This window comes from Vulpes lagopus, chromosome 6, assembly GCF_018345385.1.
Source record: "Vulpes lagopus strain Blue_001 chromosome 6, ASM1834538v1, whole genome shotgun sequence".
NCBI classification, from domain to species: Eukaryota; Metazoa; Chordata; class Mammalia; order Carnivora; family Canidae; genus Vulpes; species Vulpes lagopus.
This window is the reverse complement of record NC_054829.1, coordinates 87,551,047-87,572,849: the sequence shown is the minus strand read 5'-3', so window position 1 is coordinate 87,572,849 and position 21,803 is coordinate 87,551,047. Positions and strand designations below refer to the sequence as shown.

Below are 21,803 nucleotides of genomic sequence, written 5' to 3'. Positions count from 1 at the left end.
CTTAAAAAAAAAAAAAAAAAAAAAAAAAGACTTGAACTGAACACGTAAGTTCCAAAGAGTAGAGGATCCCTGCACCAGGCCAAAGCCTCTCAAAAGATATAAACATTCTGTGAGATCATCTCCAACCAGCTTTCCCTCTTTCTCACCAACCATGGAAGCAGACTAGGTGTACTCACCTGGCTTATTTCCTTCTCTCTCATGGCCCAGCTGCCCCTTGGTGTTCAAACCACACGTGTAAACTTCCCCATCCTCCAGTAGGAACACGGAGTGGTTCCCTCCACATGCCACTTCCTTGACACTTCTATCAGATATGAATCCACACACCTGTGGCTCAGCCACAATCCCTTGCAGGTTGGTGCTGATCCCAGGTTGGCCCAGAGACCAATATCCCCAACATAACATTGTTCTTTATCCTTCAGGGAGTCATGTAGCCTAGAAGAGAGTTCTGTAAAAAAGGTTAAAAAAAAAAAAAGGTCAGAGAAAATCACTTTTAAGTAATAATCAATTGAAAAAACAACATTCCCCTTAATATTCTTCAGATAATCTGCATCTCAAAATAATACATATTAATATCATTGAAAATATTTATAATGATGCTATTTGTATGTTTCAGTAAGAGTTTAAATTTTTTTTAATTTTAAAATATTTTATTGGAATCCTTTTAATAAAAACAGGTATTCATGTTAAATAAGTCTAATTGGTCTGAAAGTATTTAAGCATCTCAAAATTTCTGGGCAGTTTCTTTCCTCCAGTAAGTTGACAGCTGCTCACATAGGTTAATGCAGGGAAATTAGATGGAAGTTCCTAGGATCTGCCCAACACCAACCAGATAGGAGGTATCCTCTGCATGAACAAAACCCTTGATTGAAGGGTAACAGCGGCGGAAATCTTCAAACACCCTGGTGGCGCTGCGGATCAGCCTGCGAGGACCAGGGGTCTGGGAGGACACCAAAGGTCAGCGGAGGGGGGGGGAGGCAACGGCAGCCGAATGCCCCCTTCCCACCCTTCAACCCAAGGCTGCCGTCCCCTCACCCAGCAGGGCCCCGGTTTAGGAGAGCAGGCGCCGCCCCCGAGCCGCCACAGCACCACCGCAGGATGCCAGCCGAACCAACCACCACGCAAAGAGGAGTTTAAAATATTTTAAAACAAATTTTGTTGGGCAGCCCGGGTGGCTCAGTGGTTTAGTGCCGCCTTCAGCCCAAGGCGCGATCCTGGAGACCTGGGATTGAGTCCCACATCGGACTCCCTGCATGGAGCCTGCTTCTCCTTCTGCCTGTGTCTCTGCCTCTCTCTCTCTCTGTCTCTCATGAATAAATAAATAAAATTTCAAAAAAGACAAATTTTGTTTGTATAAATGAACAGTAAACACAGACAGAATGCAAGTTTTATATCGAGTACAGGAGACTCACTAAAACAATCTTTGCAAACCATTATGGCAGCAAGATTCTGGAAATTATCCTTATAACTTCATCTTGTCCTTTCTCCTTGCACCTTTTGAGTTTTCTGATTTCATGTTTTAAATTTTTTTGAAATAATTAACTCTTTTAGGTAGCCTACTGTTAGCACAGATAGTAAATAATTCACCACTTCAGACAAAAATGCAAAGTGGGGGAAAATGTTATCTTCTCTGCCATTTCTTCTTACACACCCTTCTGGCTCAGTCAAGCTTCACTTCCTACCTAAAAGCCTCTCGGGATCATTCCAGGCACAATTAGCCTGCATGCCTCTGACACGTCTAGTATATTGCCTTGACTGGAGACTTCCTCTGTATCTTATAACTTAACTTCTCAGCCAGATTTTAACTGCCTCAAATAGGGACCACAGTATAACATATCTCTTTGATTTAGCAGCTACTCAATCAACTTTTGGCTGATTACTGCTGACTCCAGTCCAAAGTTTCACTACCTTTTAGAATTTATGCTTCCCTTTCATAAAAACAGAAACAAAATCTCATCACTCTCCACCAGTTCACACTCACTAGGATGGCTATAATCAGAAAGGACAGCTAATAACAAATGTTTGTGGGGATGAGAAGTAGGAGTCTTCCACACTGCTGGTGGAAATAAAAATGTGCAGGTCCTTTGGAAAACATTCTGGCACTTCGTCAAAAGGCTAAATATATAGCTACCGTATGATCTGGCAATTTCACTCCTACGTATATATCCAAGAGAACCACAAATATACGTCCACACAAAAACTTGAACCAATGGGGGCCTGGGTGGCTCAGTCAGTTAAGCATCTGCATTTGGCTCAGGTCATGACCTCACGGTCCTGGGATGGAGCCCTGCATCCAGCTCCCTGCTCAGTGGGAAGCCTGCTTCTCCCTCTGTCCCTCCTCCCTGCTCGTGCTCTGTCTCTCAAATAAATAAAATCTTAAAAAAATTGTACATGAATGTTCACAGCAACATTACTTGTAATACCAAAAGGCAGAAATAAACCCAAATACCCATCAATTGAATTGATAAACAAAATGATGGAGTATTTCTATACAATCGAATATTATCTGGCTACCTGTGATAATGTTATTTTATTCTTTCTGGAAAGGCATGGAAAACCCAAAATAAAATATAAAACTGAATCTCAAAATGCTTTCTTAACCAAAAAGTTCTGTTTCTTCCCAAGATTATTTCTTGTCTAAACTCTAGAACTAAAAGGACATTAAGCTTAACTGTTATTCTTTGAGTTAATTATAAAATGCAAAGTGGAGCAGGGGGCATAGGATACACATTTTAAAAGACCAGCAGGGATGCCTGGGTGGCTCAGTGGTTGAGCCTCTGCCTTTGGCTCAGGGCATGATCCCGGGGATGGAGTCCCACATCAGACTTCCTGCATGAAGCCTTCTTCTCCCTCTGCCTGTGTCTCTCATGAATAAATAAATAAAATCTTAAAAAAAAAAAAAAAAAAGACCAGCAAACTCACATGATCTTTTCATAAGATTTCCCTACTAACTTTTTTCATCATTTGTAATGTTTCATACATTTCTTACCCCATCTACCAATAATTACGTAAGCAGCATCACAGAGCTTACTATACAAGTCATTATGCTAACGAACATTTTATATCATTATCTCATTTCATCTTCACAACAACCTTGTGCCATAAGTACTACTTTTAGCTTCATTTTCAGATAAAGCGAACCTCAGAGACTGAGAAGCATGCCCAAGGTCACACAGCTAGGAGTCAGAACCAGGCTATGAATCTAGGCCTGGTGCCAAGGTCCACGGTCTTACTCACTGAGCTATGCTGCCACCCAAGCAGATTTACAGGTCACCAATAGAAGAACACAAAAATTACTTGCGGAATAACTAATTGTAGTCAGTATACAATACAGGATGCCCTGCAAAGTTGAAAATAAAGTTGCCCTCTGAGGGTGAAACTAATCAGAATTAAGAGATGATGGGTGAGATTAGGCAGCTGTAGCATTAAGCCATTCCCTTAACCAGCCAAGTACAACAGTGTGTCTAAAAATATGACATCAAGAAGCTATGATTGTATGTCTGCAAAAAGATCTATAAACAACGCTCACAGCAGCTTTATTCATACTAAACAAAAATGGCAACAACCCAAATGTCCATCAACAGGAGGCTGTATAAACAGACTGCAGTATATTCATACAAGGAACACTACTCATCAATAAACCGGGGGGGCAGGGGGCATGGCTGAAATGTATTTAGTATAAGAGAAAGCTGCAACTCAATGTGTCCCAATATTTCTGAATAATAAAGTTGAGTTTGAAAAAAATTCCTCAAGGGTGTTATCAACTGCTCTTTTATCGATGTCCCGAAGTCCCTCTTCATATAGTAACAAACTCGCCCCTCTCTTGCACAAGGGTGAACATGACCCTGGCCAAGGGAATCAAAGAATAGCCCCCAAGCCATACACATAACCCCGACTAAGCCAGTCAGAGAGGGTCACCCCTAAGCTACAAGACATGACCCACAGCAAACCAATCAGAGAACGTTCATTCCCTAAGCCATTGTGATTGGTTCAAGGATAGGTTCACACTCCCAATGGGGCCAGAGTCCTTCCCCATGAAGCTGACTAGATAGAGCTCTGCCTTTTGCCTTTGAAGGATAACTGAGACTGCTGGAAGCTCTGTTTCCTGCCACATGAGGGTACCTGTAAGCCATTATAACTCTCCTAGTCACAGAGTTTCAAAGACAAGGGACAGAAAGAGCTCCAAGAGTGTTGCTTAGCTGGGGATCTTTTCTTGCCTGGTGCCAGCACCCACCTTCACTTTTTCTAACTGCATTATTTGTGGGCTCCATACATGTGAATTTACTCACTCACTAAAATGTATGTGTACCCCAAGGGCAATACCTGGAGCATCTCTGCAGTCATTCTCAGACAGAAGCAGAGAGGTGAAACTTTTGAGTCACCCTACATGCAGGTTCCCAGCAAAAGTCGAACAAGTGGACATTCTGCCTTCTTGTAATTCAATTCTCATACTGTAAATAAGGGGACTTTCTGCAGTCTATTTAGTGCCACACTTTTCAGATTTTTATCATTTTTGTTGATGATTTTTGTTATTTAAAATGCCCCAAGGGGCGCCTGGATGGCTCAGTGGTTGAGTGGTTGCTTTTGGCTCAGGCCTTGATCTCGGGGTTCCAGGGTCCTGGGATCAAGTCCCACATCGGGCTCCCTGCAGGGAGCCTGCTTCTCCCCCTGCCTTGTGTCTCTGCCTCTCTTTCTGTGTCTCTCATGAATAAACAAATAAAATATTTAAAAAAATAAAATAAAATGCCCCCCAAGCACAGTGCTGGTCCTGTCCAGTGTTAAGTACAAGAAGGCTGTGCTGTGCCTCACAGAGAAAATACATGTGTTAGATGAACTTCACTCACCCATGAGTTATAGGACTGTTAGCTGTGAGTTCAATGTCAATAAATCAATAGGGTATATCTTAAGGAAGAAGAAATTCACTGATCTACACATGTAGCAGCTGTGGCAAGTGCTCAAATAGCATCTATAGTGCGTAATGAAGCTACAGAAAAGATGGAGAAGTAGTTGAATCTGTGGATTCACGAGATGATTATGGTCTGTAGTGGACAGCACTGCTGGAAGGCATAGCCAAAGAAACACGCTGTCGCATTACTGAGGATCAGAAAAATGTTGAAAATTTTCTTGACTAGTGTTTTGTCATAAAGAAATATTGTATATGATTAATCACTTGTAAAAAGTATATATTAAAATTTTTAAGATTTTATTTATTTATTCATGAGAGACAGAGAGAGAGAGGCAGAGACACAGGCAGAGGGAGAAGCAGGCTCCATGTAGGGAGCCTAATGTGGGACTCGATCCCAGGTCTTTAGGATCAGGCCCTGGGCGGAAGGCGGCACTAAACAGCTGAGCCACCTGGGCTGCCCTAAATTAGGTGTCTAAACAGAAACACACATAAACACACACAGAACGAGGTTATATACCGATTGGCTAAGCAGAGACTCTCAGCAGGAATCTAAGCCTGTATTTCAATAGGAGCAGTAGCTAACTCAGTGTTTGCAACAACTTTACAGAACATAACTACCATGAATAATGAAAATCAACTGTATATAGCCTAAGTCTCCCTTTTCTGTTTATTTAAGATGGTTCAAATTGTATTTGTCACTTGAAATTTTAAAAAAGTCCTGACTGACATTATTAATTACGTTATTAATAATAACAGCAGGTAAGATTTAATTTGAGCTTTCTCTGAGTCTGGCACTTTTTCTATGTGCTTCACAGATATCAACTCATTTAATCTTCTATGAGGCAGGTGCTGCTATTATCATGTCTAATTTATAGATTAAAAAAAGTGGAACTGGGACACCTGGGTGGCTCAGTGGTTGAACGTCTGTTTGGCTCAGGGTGTGATCCCTGGTCCGGGGATTGAGTCCCACATCGGACTCCCTGTGAGAAGCCTGCCTCTCCCTCTGCCTAGGTCTCTGCCCCTCTCTCTGTGTCTCTCATAAATAAATAAAATCTTGAAAAAAAAAAAAAGTGGAACTTAAAAAAAGAAGGATAAAAGAAAAGAAAGAGATAATGAGACAGAAAATGAAAGGGCTTGGGGATCCCTGGGTGGCGCAGCGGTTTGGCGCCTGCCTTTGGCCCAGGGCGCGATCCTGGAGACCCGGGATCGAATCCCACATTGGGCTCCCGGTGCATGGAGCCTGCTTCTCCCTCTGCCTGTGTCTCTGCCTCTCTCTCTCTCTCTGTGACTATCATAAATAAATAAAAAAAAATTAAAAAAAAAAAAAAAAAAAAAGAATGAAAGGGCTTAACTAAATCACACAACTAGGTAATAGCAGAGTTTGGCTTTAGGCCCAAAGTCTGTGCTCATGACCACTATGCCATATAATAAGGAACCTATAAAAACGGATAGCCAAAGGGTCAGAACTCCCCAATGTCTCCAGCACTGCCCAGGAAGAACGGGTACCATTACAGTCAACCTGTGAAATGCTAAGTAATCAGGGCCCAATAGTGGTGGTGGGTAGGTCAGACTCCATAATATTAGTCATTAAATTCACCCAGCCACTTGCCTTGCTTATATTCCATGATTAACAAGCAACCTTAAATAACTTGGTTTCCAAGGTAGCTTCTACGGGGAAAGAACACCATGACCAGCTGACCCAAATGTCCCAGCCTTCCTGGCATTTCTATTGCTCATTATTAATTTGGCATCCAGGATGTATTAGCTTCTTGTAAGTTTGTTTAGCATGAGTCAGTCCTTGAGAGTCAGCCGAACTCTGGGTGCTCTGGCCAACAGCAAGCCTGAGTAAGCAGCCTGATGTACGGCCTCATACTGATTGAACTACCATTCATTTCCAAAAATACAAATAGAACTACTGTTCATGAAAACTTCAAAAATCCTTCCCACCTGAGTGATAGTAATGGAATTTTCAAGTAATCAAATAACAACTACTTACTAGAAGTAACAAAAGAGCAACCACAAATAAAATGTGTTCCCATGAATGGATTAGTAACTCTAATTAGAAACGTGATCTAGGTCATTATGATGCTCTGCCAAAACTATAGCAGGAGGTACTAAAATCATCTAGCTTTCAGGAGAGAAGTTCAGTGCAGTGAAGAGAAGCAGCCATTAACACAGCTTTCACCTAAAAAAGCACACTCTAGAAAAGCCCTGAAACGCAGGAGCGACTGGAGTGGAAGGTCTAGCTTCAGCAATGTTCTTCATCACTTGGCATTTTGCTCTCCCAGGTCCTCCTACCCACTTTTCCTCACTCACTGTCTCTTCCTTACTCCTAGAGGAATTGACTTTTTCTTCCTTTCAGAACACACACTTCAGAACAGTGCTGCAGAAGACAGGACCGCACTCTGGCTCAGCTCAGCACCTACGCCAACCACTGCAGTCCCAGCCCCTCCTTTTCCTGCCTTACTTCCCCATCACAAAGCAAAAGGAAGAAAGACATTCTGTTCCGTTCCCTCGATGTCACACCTGGTACTTTTCCCAGCCTTTCTCCTCATCTATTTTTGGTAAAAGATTCAGGGTAATCTCAGCAGGGTTTAAGGGTCAAAAGAACTAAAGTTCAAGCCTGAGTTAACCACATGCAAGCTGTGAAACCCTGGGGAAGATATTTCGCCACTGTTTCCTGTTTCTTGTCTCTAAAATGGGGAGAAGAAAGAGTGCTTAGCCTGATGCCCAACATACAGAACTAAGTGACTAACAAATGCTAACTGCTGTACCACTGTTACTCCCTAGTCCTAGTGCTCTTCCCTGAGACCCTCTGCAAACAGGACAGTTCCCAAAAGAGGGTGGGGGTGTGACTCCTTTCTTCCTCCCTGTGGTTAGCATTAGCTGTGTTCCGCCAAATCTGTGCCACAGCAAAGCAGCACTACCACCATCTGCCATAACTTTCATGAAGGGGATTTGAGGTTGCTAGGAGAAAGTTTTTTGCATGCCTTTTCTTTTAAATTCTGGGTGGGGGGCTGGGAGGGTGGAGGTAGATAAAGCTCTTTTATATCAGTCCTAGTAAGCTGAATGCTAAAAGATAAGCTGCAATTCCTAAACTTTGTCTTATTAATCAGGCTATGCACACAGCAGCCTAATGACTGATTCTTATTCCTTGTCTGAAAGTCACAGAAACCTAAATAACACTCAGGCAGGACTTCTAATCTCATTTATAATAGGGATAAGCGTCCTTTCAAATAAGCTTAGAAGCCATTACCCGAATGGTGTACGGGGAGAAGAGGGCTGGGGAGAAGAGGGGTCTTTTTCAACTGCAGGAAAAGGCAATGTCCAAGGCTTCAGTGCTCTGCAGTCCTTCCCCAAATCCAAGCTTGAAATAAATCTAGAGCCAAAATTCAAATGCAGAATTAACTCCGCAACAAAGAAGATTGATTCTGATGACACGCTTTATTGTTTAAAATGTTACTACCAGACAGAAATGGCACAGAAAGCAAAGAGAAGTTTTCAATTAAGAGAATCCACTCCTTGCTGTTCTCTCCACTTCGGCTGGACTTTGTTTCTCTGACTCTTTTAGCCAACACAGGAACCATTTCTACCCCTCCCCAGAAGATCCCATTACAGGTGGTACGTTCTTCACTACCTGGTGCTGGGCTTTGTGGAGCTAAAAGAATGATCTCTCCGCTGTCTGTGTAAGCTGTGGGCTGCCTTTAAAAGACATTTGACCAGCCTGGCAAGAACTGAAAAGTCTGACAGTGCCAAGCCAAAAATATGGAGCAACCAGGACTCTTACACACAGCTGGGAGGAGTGTAAATTGACATAACCACTTTGGAAAACAATTTGGCAAAAAAAAATAAAAAATAAAATAAATAAAAATTAAAAAAAATAAAAAAGGAAAACAAGTTGGCATTATCTAGTAAAGGTGAAGATGTGAAAGGCCCCCAGCATGGCAATCTCACTCCTACACATATACCAACACTCTCCAACTTACCAAGCATCTACAGGGCTCCTCCACTATGCGGAGAACTGGAGATACGAAGTTGGGTGAAACCTACAAACTGAACTTTCTGCAAAGATGGAAATGTGGCATACCTACACTGTCCCATATGGTAGCTACTAGCTGCATGTGGCTACTGAACATGTGAAATGTGGTTAATAACAACTTGGGGACCGAAATTATTTTTAATTTTAATGTTTAAGTCATTTAGGGCTAGTGGCTACCTTAGTGTACAATGAAGCAAGAATCCCATGGACATGTACCTCAATATACACGCACAAGGATGTCCATATTTTTTTTTTTTTGGATGTCCATTTTTTAGCCCTGTTTGAAATAGATAAAACAAAGACAACCCAAATGTTCATCAATAAGAAAATGGATAAACTGTGGCACAACAGTGAAAAATAAAGGCACTCTACAAGCACCAGTGAAGCTAACCCTTAAAAGCAACGTTGAGGGGAGAGAAAGAGCTACAGAAAAATTTAGAAACTGATGTATTTTTACAAAATCCAACACAAGTATAACAAACATTTGGAGATAAAAGCATCAGTGGTGGCAAAACTATGAAGAAAAGCAAAAATAAATAAATAAATAAATAAATAACCTAATTAATTAATTGATTAAATATAAAATACAAGGTAATGATTATGGAGACAGGAGAGTTGGAAGGTACAATCTGTAAGAAGCACAATGGGAGCTTCGATAGCTTGGCTGATGCTCTGCTTCTGTCCTTTTTTTGTTGTTTCTTAGCACACATATTACATATACTATCTTATACCTACAACTATACTTCACAATAAAAGAAATGCAAAGTACTACTGAGGTAGTGTTGCTGCTTCTTGCATCTCACACATCAATCCTCTACCCATGCAAAGGCTGGGAGCCTCTCCATGGCAGGGTTAGGTTTCACTCAACTGTGTCTCTAGTTTTCAGCACAGTGCAGGAGCACAGCAGACGGTTGGTAAGTGCCTAGTGAACTGAACCCAAATCAGGGAAAACCAGCACTCCTGAAACTTAAGCTTGTTAACTGTTTTGTTTTCTAGGTAACGCTAGATAAACATTCCTTGTGCAGTAACAAAAAAATAATAATATTTTTCCTCCATTCTAAAATGCACCCTCCTCTCACCACGTTTTAGCAGATCTGAAAGTAGAATGCTTTCTACGATTGAAGCTGTCATTAAACGGTGGTGTTTCTCAATATTGCCAGCATGCTGGAATTCAGGAATGTAAACTCTGTGAGGGAAGGACTAAGCCTCTTTTGTTCATTTCCCTAACCTTAGAGAAGTCTCTGCCACACAGTCAAACCTCAATAAATACTCGCTAAATAAAGTTACTATTACTGCAAGCCCACAATGTGTCTGAGTCTTGCTAAAAACCTTACATAGATATGTAGTTTGCCCTTTTTTTTTTTTTTTAATTTTTATTTATTTATGATAGTCACAGAGAGATAGAGAGAGAGGCAGAGACACAGGCAGAGGGAGAAGCAGGCTCCATGCACCGGGAGCCCGACGTGGGATTCGATCCCGGGTCTCCAGGATCGCGCCCCGGGCCAAAGGCAGGCGCCAAACCGCTGCGCCACCCAGGGATCCCCTAGTTTGCCCTTTACAATAACTTCAAGGCTTAGGTTAAGTGCCCAAGACACTACATGTAAATAAACAGTTGAAATGGAAACTTAGTAAGTGGGAAAGGCAGGGTTCAAATCTCATCTAGATTCCAAAGTCCATGCTCTTAAACATGACACAATACCATCTCTCAAACAGAATGAAGCCAGTTCCACCCCTTCACCACTTTTGAAAACAAATGTTTAAAGAAAACTGCCCACGGTTAGTGAGCTTATATTAGCTGAATCACTGGTGATGTTTATAGGCAAACAGAACCTATGTTAGTTAGCCAGAGACCTGGGGAGAGGTGAGCGAAACAATCTCAACAGATAACCAGACTTTCCCCCCATATCCATCCTGAGTTATAATAATATTAATCCACTTACTGGATTCAAACACGGAAATATATGCCCCTGACACCAGTAAGTACTATTCCCAAAGCCAGTAAATTTCTAAAGAGAGCAGAGTTATATCATCAAAAGGATAATCTTATTAAAAAGACCTTAAAAGTCCATTTGATCCAACCTCTAGGCAAGAGGCTTACATTCCTAACCTCATTTTAATGGCAGCTGAAGCCTTCCGAGGCCAAGTAACTTCGGTCCTCTGAGAAGTAAGTTGTTGAAGCAGAGACCAAAAACTAGGTCTCCTACTTCCTGGGCTCACCTTGTTCTCTTCACTACATCACAGCAGAGGGAAGTCACTAAGGATCTGTTAAGGTCCCTTTCTTTCTAGGCAGCACGGGAGTTCTTTACATAGTTTATTTTATTTAATCCTGTCAATTCTGTGAGTTATCTCAGATAACTGTGATATTATCTCCACGTACAAGATGAGGAAACTGGATTCAGAGAAATAAAGTAACTCACCACAGGTCACACCCTTGGCATTTGGAGTAGATGCCAGAATGGTTTTCCCTCCCCTCACAGACCTGAAAGTTAAAGAAATCAGAATTACCATTATTAGCACAGTGCCGCAAAGTGCTTTCATGTTACTGAAAAGAAAATGAGAAGTAAACTTCTGAAAAATAAGAACACCTTTCTTTCATGCAGCTTGAATATTCCCCAAACACTGCATCTCCCCACAGGAGTTTGGTTAAACACCAATAAGATAACCTCTAACCAACCTCAAAGATGTCGCCTCTAAAAGGGAACTTGAGACACAGATACCACCTTTAAAAATTACTGGCATTTGTAGTAGATATAAAGGAAAAATAAAATGATTTTTCTATCTCCTATTTAGGTTAAAAAGAAAGAAGTTCGAAAAATAATTCCATTTTGTCTATCTTCCTCCATGGTTTCCATGTACTGCACACATTATAGCTTATTTTGCCAGAACTGTGTTTTGAAGACTTTCTCTTTCATTCCTGTCATCACCACATCCTCTTTCATGCAAAACAAGATGAGACTATCGGAGAGGCACGCTAAGTCTCTCAAAAGTCCTTCATAATTTTAATATATTACCATCATAACTGTTTCTATCTTCTTCGGTAGAAAATCCCAATCAACTTGGAGAATATTACTTTTATTTCTGAAACTGCAGCAAAACTATCTTGTATCTCCAAGAGGAGTTCAACTCTCAAGTTTTCAAAAATGTTTTTAATTATTATGCAAATCTTAAGAGATTTAAATTTGTTACTCAGAATGAAATGCTATAACCAACGACTCCCCACACCATTTGGAACATTTTAGAATCTCTGTTTCTTTTTTCAAAAATAAAAACCCAACTACTTACAGAACAAGTAAAACTGTATGCTAATCAACTGTTTCTTTTTTACATGCCAAAGGAGGCATTTTGCCAGAGAGGCTTCAAGCCTTCCTCCTTGATTCCTGCATCGTTCTCCAGAAGGTTCCTAGCCTCTAGTGTGGTCAAGACAATACTGTGTAATTCATCTACTTTGCTTTCAAAGGAGGTTAAACATATTACTCCCCTTTTCTGATTAATAATGCCATTCCCCTGCCCCCAGAGTAAAATAAAGTACAAAAGAGAGAGAGAGAGCGCGAGAGCGCGCGCTTCACAGGAATCTGCCTACTGAAACAAGGCATCTCTCTCCAGAGCCACTGCATTTAAAGAGGCTGCCAATCCTCACTTCACTTTTCTTTCTTCTCGGTCTGGAGTTAAAAATCAGCTCTCTTAAAAAAAAAAAAAAAAAATCAGCTCTCTTGATGTTATCAGATCATCAAATGAAACGTTCTAGAAATAGCTTCCTATTTGTGGAAGGAGCCAGAAGACATACAAAAATGGAAGAGAGCTCCCGACTCGTCTATCCTCAGGCATTCCGTGTGTAACGAATGCGAGCACATCCTGAAAGGCTTGCTTGGCTGTGAATTCAAGGTACTTCCTTCCTAATGGGGAGGATTTAAAAGCTGAAGTACAAGGTAACCCCCCAACAGCCCCCAAGCCGCGAACAGGCCAAAAGCAAAGTTCAAAGACACGTTCCCCGGATGCCCGGGCGCATCCAGCGGCTCCAGGGGCCGCTCCCCGCGCGCCCCCGCTCCCCGGCTCCCCGGCTGCCCCGCTCCCCGGCTCACCCCCTGCCCCGTTCCCCGGCTCCCCGGCTCCCCCATTCCCCGGCTCCCCCGCTGCCCGCTCCCCGGCTCCCCCGCTGCCCGCTCCCCGGCTCCCCCGCTCCCCGGCTCCCCCGCTCCCCGGCTCCCCGCTCCCCGCTGCCCCGCTCCTCGGCTGCTCCGCTCCCCGGCTCCTCCCCTGCCCCGCTCCCCGCTCCCAGGCTCCCCGGCTCCCCCGCTGCCCGGCTCCCCCCCTGTCCCCGCTCCCCGGCTCCCCCGCTCCCCGGCTCCCCGGCTGCCCCGCTCCCCGGCTCCCCGCTCCCCGGCTCCCCCGCTCCCCGGCTCCCCCGCTCCCCGGCTCCCCGGCTGCCCCGCTCCCCGGCTGCCCCGCTCCCCGGCTCCCCGCTCCCCGCTCCCCGCTGCCCCGCTCCCCGGCTGCCCCGCTCCCCGGCAGCCCCGCTCCCCGGCTCCCCGGCTGCCCCGCTCCCCGGCAGCCCCGCTCCCCGGCTGCCCCGCTCCCCGGCTCCCCGCTCCCCGGCTGCCCCGCTCCCCGGCTCCCCCCCTGCCCCGCTCCCCGGCTGCCCCGCTCCCCGGCTCCCCCCCTGCCCCGCTCCCCGGCTGCCCCGCTCCCCGGCAGCCCCGCTCCCCGGCTGCCCCGCTGCCCCGCTCCCCGGCGCCCACGCCCCGCTCCGTCAGCGGCCCCGCCCGGCCCACTGCACACGTCCGCGAGCGGCCCGAGGTGCCTCCTGCCCCCCGCGCCCGCACTTACGCGCCCGCACACACACGCACGTGTCCACACACACCGTCGCCCGGCCCCGCCCCGCAGGCGCCCCCGGGCGAGGCGAGCCGGCACGGCCTCCGCGGGGCGGGTGGTGCCGCCGGCGCTGTCAGCCCGACGCCGGGCGCGGCGCCCCCCGAGCGAACTCCTCGCGGCCGCCGGGGCTCCACCGGACCGCCGAGGCCCCGCCGGCTCCTGTAGCTCCTCCCCGCGAGGCTGGCCCCGCAGCCCCGGAATTCAAAGCGGGACCGGCGAGGAGGAAGGGGAGGGTCCTCCTCGGGACTCTGCGTCGCAATCCCTCCGGGTCTGCACGCAGCCGACTTGGGGTGGGGGCGCTCCCGTTCCTAGGCTGCTTCCGGCCTTCCCGGGCGCGGGGGCTCTCGGTCGGAGCGCAAGCCCCGGGAACGGAGGCCGGCGCGCGCGAAGCCGAAGGGCACCCGGCCGCGGCCACCCCGCCGCCTGCCTCCCGCGCCGCGCCGCGCCGCGCCCCGACCTGCCCGCGCGCCCGGCTCCACGTCGCCGCGGGAGCGCCCCGCAGCCGCAGCCGCCGCCGCAGCCGCCCCTCCGGGAGCCGCGCGCCGACAGCCGAGCCCCGCGGAACGCGGCGGCGGCGGCGGCAGCAGCGCCGCGGCGCGCCCTCCCCGGAACCCCGGCCCCCGGCCCCCGGCCCCCGAGCCGCGTACCTCGGCGACCGCGAGCACAGCCCGCCGCCCGGGACCCCGCCGGGGACAGCCCCTCCGGCCCCGCTCGGGGTTTCTCCGATTTCGGCGTCACAATAATAAGGAAGTTTCCCCGCAAGCCTGCGGGCGGCGGAATGCGCCGGCGAATGACTTCGCTCCCGGCCAATGGGCGCCCTTCTGGGGCGGACGGGCACCAATGGCAGCCGCGGCGGGGCCGGAGGCGGGGCGGGGCGGGGCGGCGCGGGCTGCGAGCGGGAGGCGGGCAGAGAGAGGCCCAGGCCCGGGAGGGAGGCGGGGGCGGCCCGAGGGGACGGGACCCGCGCGCCCCGCGAGGGCCCCGCGGCGCGGCCGGGAGTCGGCGGGGAGTCGGCCGGGACGGGCGGCGAGACGCGGCGCGTGCGCGTGGGCGTGGGCGTGGGCGCCGCAGCGGGGCCGCCGGTCGCCGGCGGGGAAGCGCGGGGCGGCTCCGCGCTCGGTCGTTTTCGGGTTCTGGCTCTTCGTATGGACGCAGGGGTGACCAAAAGCCGTGAGCGAGGGAGGAACGTCCAGAGGTGACACCTGACGGTGAGTTATGGGGCGATTCGTTCCCGGGTGGAGGAGTCCTCGGGCTCATCCCTCCTCCGAGGACTGGGGCTGCGCGGTGGGCGAGCAGCTGGCGCGGAGGGCGCTCCTGGAGCCCCGGGGGCCGGGCGGCCGGAGGGCTTGGCAGCTGGAGCGGGGCGGCGGGGGGCGCAGGAAAGCAGGCTCTGAGCAGATCTTCAGTCTCATCATCTGAAAGACACCGTGTGGCTTCTTTCATGGATAAAGAAGTTTGCCCTCGCCTACTGGCCCTGGCACCGAATCTCAGAGCTTTCTCCTCCTCCCCAAGGTCACAGTGCTTTCAGAGTTCCCCTGGTCCTTGTCCTTTTGAAGAAACCATTCTCACAAAGATGACTTCGTGTATCTGCACACACACACACACACACACACACACACACACCCTTACATTTGAAGCACAGGAGCAGAACACTAACTCAAAAACAATGGCTCTCCTAGTGGATAAATTTCTGTAACCTGTCATGTGAACTGGAAAGGTCCTTTGAGGTCAGATTCTTCCCAAGGACATTCACATGAGGTCAAATCTGCAATTACCTGTTCTGGAAATCTAACAGATCGACCAAGACTCCCCCACCCCCACCCCCCCAAAAAAAAAGTTTTGAGGAGTGATGTATCCTGAGGATGGGTCATTGTTGTCTGGCCTCTGGATGCTCAATGATATAAGCCAGTTGTCAAATGCTCCTGAGACAAGAAAGGTAAGAAAAGCAAAATCTCAAATTATCAGGTAGCTAAGGTCACCTAAGAAAATTCCACACTGGACACCCTCAAAAACACTGGAGACAAGATTAACAAGAATCCCTTATGCGGTTTCACCAAAGTCTAGATATCTCACAAAGACATAATCCCAATTTAGAGATGGTATCACAAAAAGGAGCTAGGAGAATAGCCAAGAGGAGTCAGGGTAGGAAGGGAGGTTCCCCATGGCTGAGGAGAGAGGGAGATCCTATCTTCAAGTACGAAATGTGAGGTTTGTAATCAATCAGCATTTAGGTCAATATATTTGCCCATGGCTTAAGTGTTTTTCATGTGAAATTTCATCTTGAGGAAAAAGTTGGTTATCAAAGACTCAAGCCTGGAGGGAGGATAGGATGTATGTATGTCTAAATTACAAACTGAGATACCGTAAGCTTCCTTACCAAATAAACATCCAGAACCCTAGGAACTTACTTATATGTAGAACAATCAGTGAAGATCCTCAGAGTACTTCATTTTATTTTCTTAATTGAACCAACATACAGTGCCAATTTCCTTAGCAATCATGTCCTGCTCCATTTACCAAAATGGCTTTAAATGGCCCAGCAGAAACAATGGTCATAATAACAGACATTTAGACTGGCTTGAGAGGCCATAGTTTATTTCTCTTAGCATTTCTATAGCTTCATCCTTTATCTATTTCTTTCTGGCTTTCTATATGTTGCCCAACAAATATACAGTATACTGAACATCTACTGTAATACTAGCTCCTGTGGCTATCTTAGGAAAATGGCATAGTCCCTTGTTGCCTTAAAGGGAGAGGCAAACATTAACCAAATATACATACCAAAAAGTACATAGTTGCTAGCCATGATAAATGTTAGGAAAGAAAAAGATTCATGTTAAAGATTAAAGATTTAACCTAGGGTGCCTGGGTGGCTCAGTCAGTTGGATGTCTGCCTTCGGCTCAGGTCGTGATCCCACGGTCCTGGAATGGAGTCCCACATCACATCGCTGGGCTTCCTGCTCTGTAGGGAGTCTGCCTCTGCCCTTCCTCTTTGTTCTCTCTCAAATAAATAAAATATTTTTAAAAATAAAAGATTTAACCCAAAAAACAACTGTAAGCAAAATTGACCTCCAGTTAATGCTATACACACTGAGGTATTTAGGAGGAAGTATACCAATATCTGCAACTTCTTTTGAAATGTACGTTCTAAAAGATTGAAGGATGGATAGAGGGATGGATAGCTGGATATACATGTGACTAATCCAGTATACCAACGTGTTATAGACTCTACATGGTAGGTAGATGGGTGTTCATTGTACATTACTTCCAACTTCTCTGTTTAAAAAACGTACATTAAAAAATATTGGAAAACAAAAAATAAATAATAAGAGATGTGATAAATTGTAACTGTAACCAGCTCTAATACTGGACAGATGAGGAATCCCAGTGACAACGGGATGATACCCAGTGCTGCTGTGCTTCCATCTGAACAGATACCCATTTGCCCCATTGTTTATAGCTCACTTCTTGAAATGCATATGCCTATTTCAAATTGAAAGAAATTCTCAATACAGTAGGAATACTGTTCAATGATAATTGTTTTCTGTGTTTAACTTACTTGCCCGGCAGACAAACATGAACTTGGCAAACTTAGAGACAGAGCAAACTTGTGGGGACAACACAGGTTGGCCACAACACTCTGTCTTTCAGGTATACTTTTGAAGAATTAAGTATCTTCACCTCTGGGAAAGGAAAGTACTGATTATTTGACAGGTAATTCATGTACACCCTGTAAAGCTACCTAACAACAAAGGTGTTTCTCAGTCCTCTCACAGCCCCGCGCCCCAAATACTCATTTTGTCCATCTAGTTAATACTCAAAGGAAAAATTGGTTGTAAAACATTTTTTACATTTTTTTAAAAAGATTTTATTTATTTATTAATGAGAGACACACACAGAGAGAGAAACAGAGACATAGGCAGAGGGAGAAGCCGGCTCCACGCGGGGAGCCTGATGTGGGACTCGATCCCCAGGACTCCAGCATCACGCCCTGAACCGGAAGGCAGACGCTTAACCGCTGAGCCACCCAGGCGCCCCTTTTTTACATGTTTTCACTGTTTTTTGTTCTTTAATACAGTTTACCCAAGAGCCTATATATTTGCCCAGGCTAAATTATCTAAGCTTATTGAAAACTGTCCTATAACACACGGCATTGATTTATTAATATGAAAAATAACTTGGAAGGAGAAAACCATGGTAAATCAATATTGCCATCAATCAAATAATTATTAAATTTTTAGCCAATGTCTTCTATATGTATTGCTGGACAAGAAGCATTATTCCTGACTACAAAGAGCTTACAGCCTTTATGACTATTTTTGTGTTTCTTAAAACTATTCATAATTTAGTTCTGCATTTGTAAAGATCAATCTATTTGGATAAAGCACAACCACCTTAAATATAAGAACCTCAGTAGTATCATATAGGTTAAAAAGATTGGATGGTTGAACATTTCCTAAGAAAGCATTTGGAATGAGCTTTGCTGTGTCCCTGAAGATGCATGCAATAATGTCTTTAGGAAGTGACATCTTTCATGAAAATTTCTCTTCTCTCAAGGTCCCCAAACTTGTATCCCAGAAGTGCCATCCAACCCACCACTATGACTGCACTGACAAAACAAGTCCTTGGGGAAATACAGCAAAGAGCATGTCTGTTTCTCTGTAGCTGCAGAGTGTGTACATATTTTAACTGCCAAACTCAGGCAACTTTACCCTTCTCGAAGCAAAGAACCAAATTCTCCAGAAGTTCACTTGTGTCAAATCAAAATAAAATCATCAAAATGAAAAACCCCTTTTCTTTGAAGTTAAAGATTAAATCTAGGTCAAATGAAATTTAAGGAATTTTGTTATATCCTAGAAAGGCTAAAGTGACCCTATGGAATTACAAAGGGGTGTGCATAAAACAACATTAGACAGCTTTATAACTTGACCATAAATTCAGGAAACTCAGGTGAATATGCATAATAAATGGTTTCTTGCTTTACCATTATATTATATGATATGTTCCATGACATTACCTGGCATGCTAAGTGCGTTATCCCTTCTACCAATGTATAGTTTGTGTTGCAATCAGTGTGGTGCAGTAATACATTTTCCTCAATCCTAGCAGAAGCATCTTCAATATGTTGTCTCAGTTGACTTCTCTCACTTTTACTAAATAAATCTTGGAGTGCCTAGGTGGCTCAGTAGGTTAAGCTTCTGCCTTCAGCTCAGGTCATGATCCCACATGGGGCTCCATCCTCAGTGGGGAGTCTGCTTCTCCCTCTTCCTCTTTCTCTGCCTCATTCCCCAGCTAGTGCTCAAGCTCGCTCTCTCTCAAATAAATAAAATCTTTAAAAATAAATAAATAAACCCGTATCTTTAGCATACTGCAGAAGAAACAAGTAATCAGAGGGGTTCTATCTGTAAAGTTGATACATAATGTAACATAAAATAATATAAATCTGTAAAAAAAATAAAATTGTTTGTGTTTCCCAACTTTATGGTTACCCTTTATAGAAAAGGGAATTGATAACTGGTACTTAACTTTCCATTGGTCTTCAGCATATGTCTTCATCCTACATGTAGTTGTAAAAGCCCAGGGAAATCAGCCATTCTATTCACTTTAAAATTGTTGACTTACAAGTTGTTCTTACCTTATAGATATTTAAGACTCTATAGTATCCTATCTTATGGATATTATGACTATTTCTGTTTCCCTCTTTCCATTGGCTTTTGAAAGCCTGGAATAAAATGTATGTCCCATCTGCACAGAATCTTATTGCATACATTTTGAGGAGTAACCTCATTTCTAGGTTCATTTTAACTTTCCTATGACATTTTCCTGTTGTATTCATTTTACCAACTTAAAGAAAAACAAACTTGCTTTTCTCTTGACAAAGGTAACAAATATTCAATACATAAGATATGTAAAATACATATAAGAAAAAAGAAAATTTAAATGATCAGTCCATTTACCACCCATTCTTAGTTCTTAATATTTTGTCCTTTTCCCATGCATGCATACACATTTCTAAAAGTAGCTCATTTTATGCATTTTACATGATGCTTTCTGAATTTAAGAATATATTTAACATCTTCAATAGAACTAAATACTATTCTACAACATCATTTTAAGTTGCATGTAAATTACATTTATCTACAAAATGGATATACTGTAATTTAACCAATTTCTTATTGTGTTTATTTTCCATTCTTTACCATTATAAATAATAGTGCGACATAGCTACACATAGTGAATATAACTAAATATTTGCCTTCACCCTTGATTATTTCCCTAAGATAAATCCCTAAGAGAATAATTGCTAGGTCAGGCAGATTAGAGACCCTTCAGGCTTTATAGTGTATTGCCAATATTCCCTAACAAAAGATGGCATCATCGAAATACACCCACAATGTCTAAGTATCCCTTGTTCAACCCCCTTGCCAATAATGGGGTTGTTTTGGTTTGGTTTTCATTTTCTCATTTTTACTGTATTAATTTTATCAGTCACCTTATGTCTTGACTAGAATACGTGGGATATAAACATAAAAATAAAACAAAAAAATTCTAGTGAAATAAAAAACCATGTGGCACACATCTGAAAATTAACTTTAAGTGCTGTTTCTAAACATTCATATCAAAAATTACCTAAATGCATAAAACTGTATGATTAGGGTTGTTGGTCCTTTGCTGAAATTGCTTGATGTCGTGTGACTCCTCAATCTTCCCACACACCTGCCAAAAATAAAAGGTTCCAGGAAGGAAGTTCTGTACAAACTCAGACTGTTGTTAATCATATTCTTATTCGCAATGCACATACCAATAACAATCAGTTGATGGTTCACCGAGTTCCATAGCAAATAAAAAGCAGACAAAGTAGGGTGCCTGGGTGGCTCAGTCACTTAAGCAGCAGATTCTTGATTTTAGCTCAGGTCATGATCTTAGGATCGTGAGACTGAGCTTGGTGTCGGGCTTACACTGAGCATGGAGCCTGCTTAAGGTTCTCTCACACCCTCTCCATCTTCCCCTCCCCACTCAAATGAATAAATAAATCTTAAAAAAGAAAAAAAAGTAGACAAAGTGTCAGAATTTATTTCATCCATCAATAGAATGGCAGCCAGAGAAGGTATTTTATTGTCCACCTCTCAAAAAAAAAAAAAAAAATGTAGTGTCATGACTTGTAATAGCCATTGTGGTCCAATAATCACTTTTACCATCAATCACCTTACTATGTGTACCAGTATGTCCTAGGCTTTATAGAAGAAAATGACCTTACAGACCAACCATCAGATAAGCATGTACTTTGAGTTCTTTTGTACCCTTCAAGAGTGGATTACATCCACGTTCTTGCCTGGTTCCTTTCTTGATTAACTGGATAAAATTTCAATGTAGATATATAGCTATTAGCCTAGAACCAATCAGAACAACCTATCCAGTACCTGGAATGAAACATGTACCCTGGGCCTTATTAACATGTTCTAATGAATTGTGCTGATCTATCCTGTACTGAGGGTAAATGGCTTGGAAGGTGTCATGAGTTAAATAGTTTCCCCCAAAATCCATGTCTACTTGGAACTTCAGAATGTGAACTATTTGGAATAGGGTCTTTACAGATGTAACTGATTTCATTAAAATGAGATTATTGGCCATAAAATAGGGAATTAGGAAGGTCCTAAATCCAGTAACCGATGTCGTTATAAAAAGGCCATGTGAACACACGGAGACACACAAGGAAAACACCATGTGAAAACAGAGGTTAGATAGGTGTCTGCCAGCTGAGGAATGCCAAGTAACCACAAGAAGAGAGTAGATTCTCCCTCAGAGCCTCCAGAAGGAACCAACCTGCCAACACATTGATTTTGGAATTCAGCCTCCAGAATCGTGAGATAATACATTTCTGTTGTTTTTAAGCCACCAGGGTTGAGGAACAGAGGTAAGTACATTGCTACAGAAAGCATCTATGATAGGCTTTTTTTTTTTTTTAAGATTTTATTTATTCATGATAGAGAG

The 21,803-nt window shown here is 44.3% G+C and overlaps 1 protein-coding gene across 8 annotated transcripts in view; it reads right to left on the bottom strand.

Annotated features, from left to right (window-relative positions):
• The window catches only part of HERC3 (HECT and RLD domain containing E3 ubiquitin protein ligase 3), a 114,486-nt gene extending 99,895 nt beyond the window's left edge, over positions 1–14,591 (bottom strand). For 4 of the 8 annotated variants that reach the window (XM_041757949.1, XM_041757955.1, XM_041757956.1 and 1 more), the window contains exons 1-3: positions 14,459–14,591; positions 11,360–11,421; positions 177–445 (exon numbers count right to left, since the gene is read on the bottom strand). In XM_041757949.1, the coding sequence (XP_041613883.1) occupies positions 177–402 (226 nt within the window). In that variant the 5' untranslated portion in view covers positions 403–445; positions 11,360–11,421; positions 14,459–14,591. Of the gene's footprint in view, positions 1–176; positions 446–11,359; positions 11,422–12,522; positions 12,546–12,726; positions 13,028–13,766; positions 14,017–14,458 lie in introns of those variants that run through there. The other 4 variants (XM_041757951.1, XM_041757950.1, XM_041757952.1 and 1 more) reach the window with 4 other exon arrangements.
• Between the last annotated feature and the right edge of the window lie 7,212 nt (positions 14,592–21,803).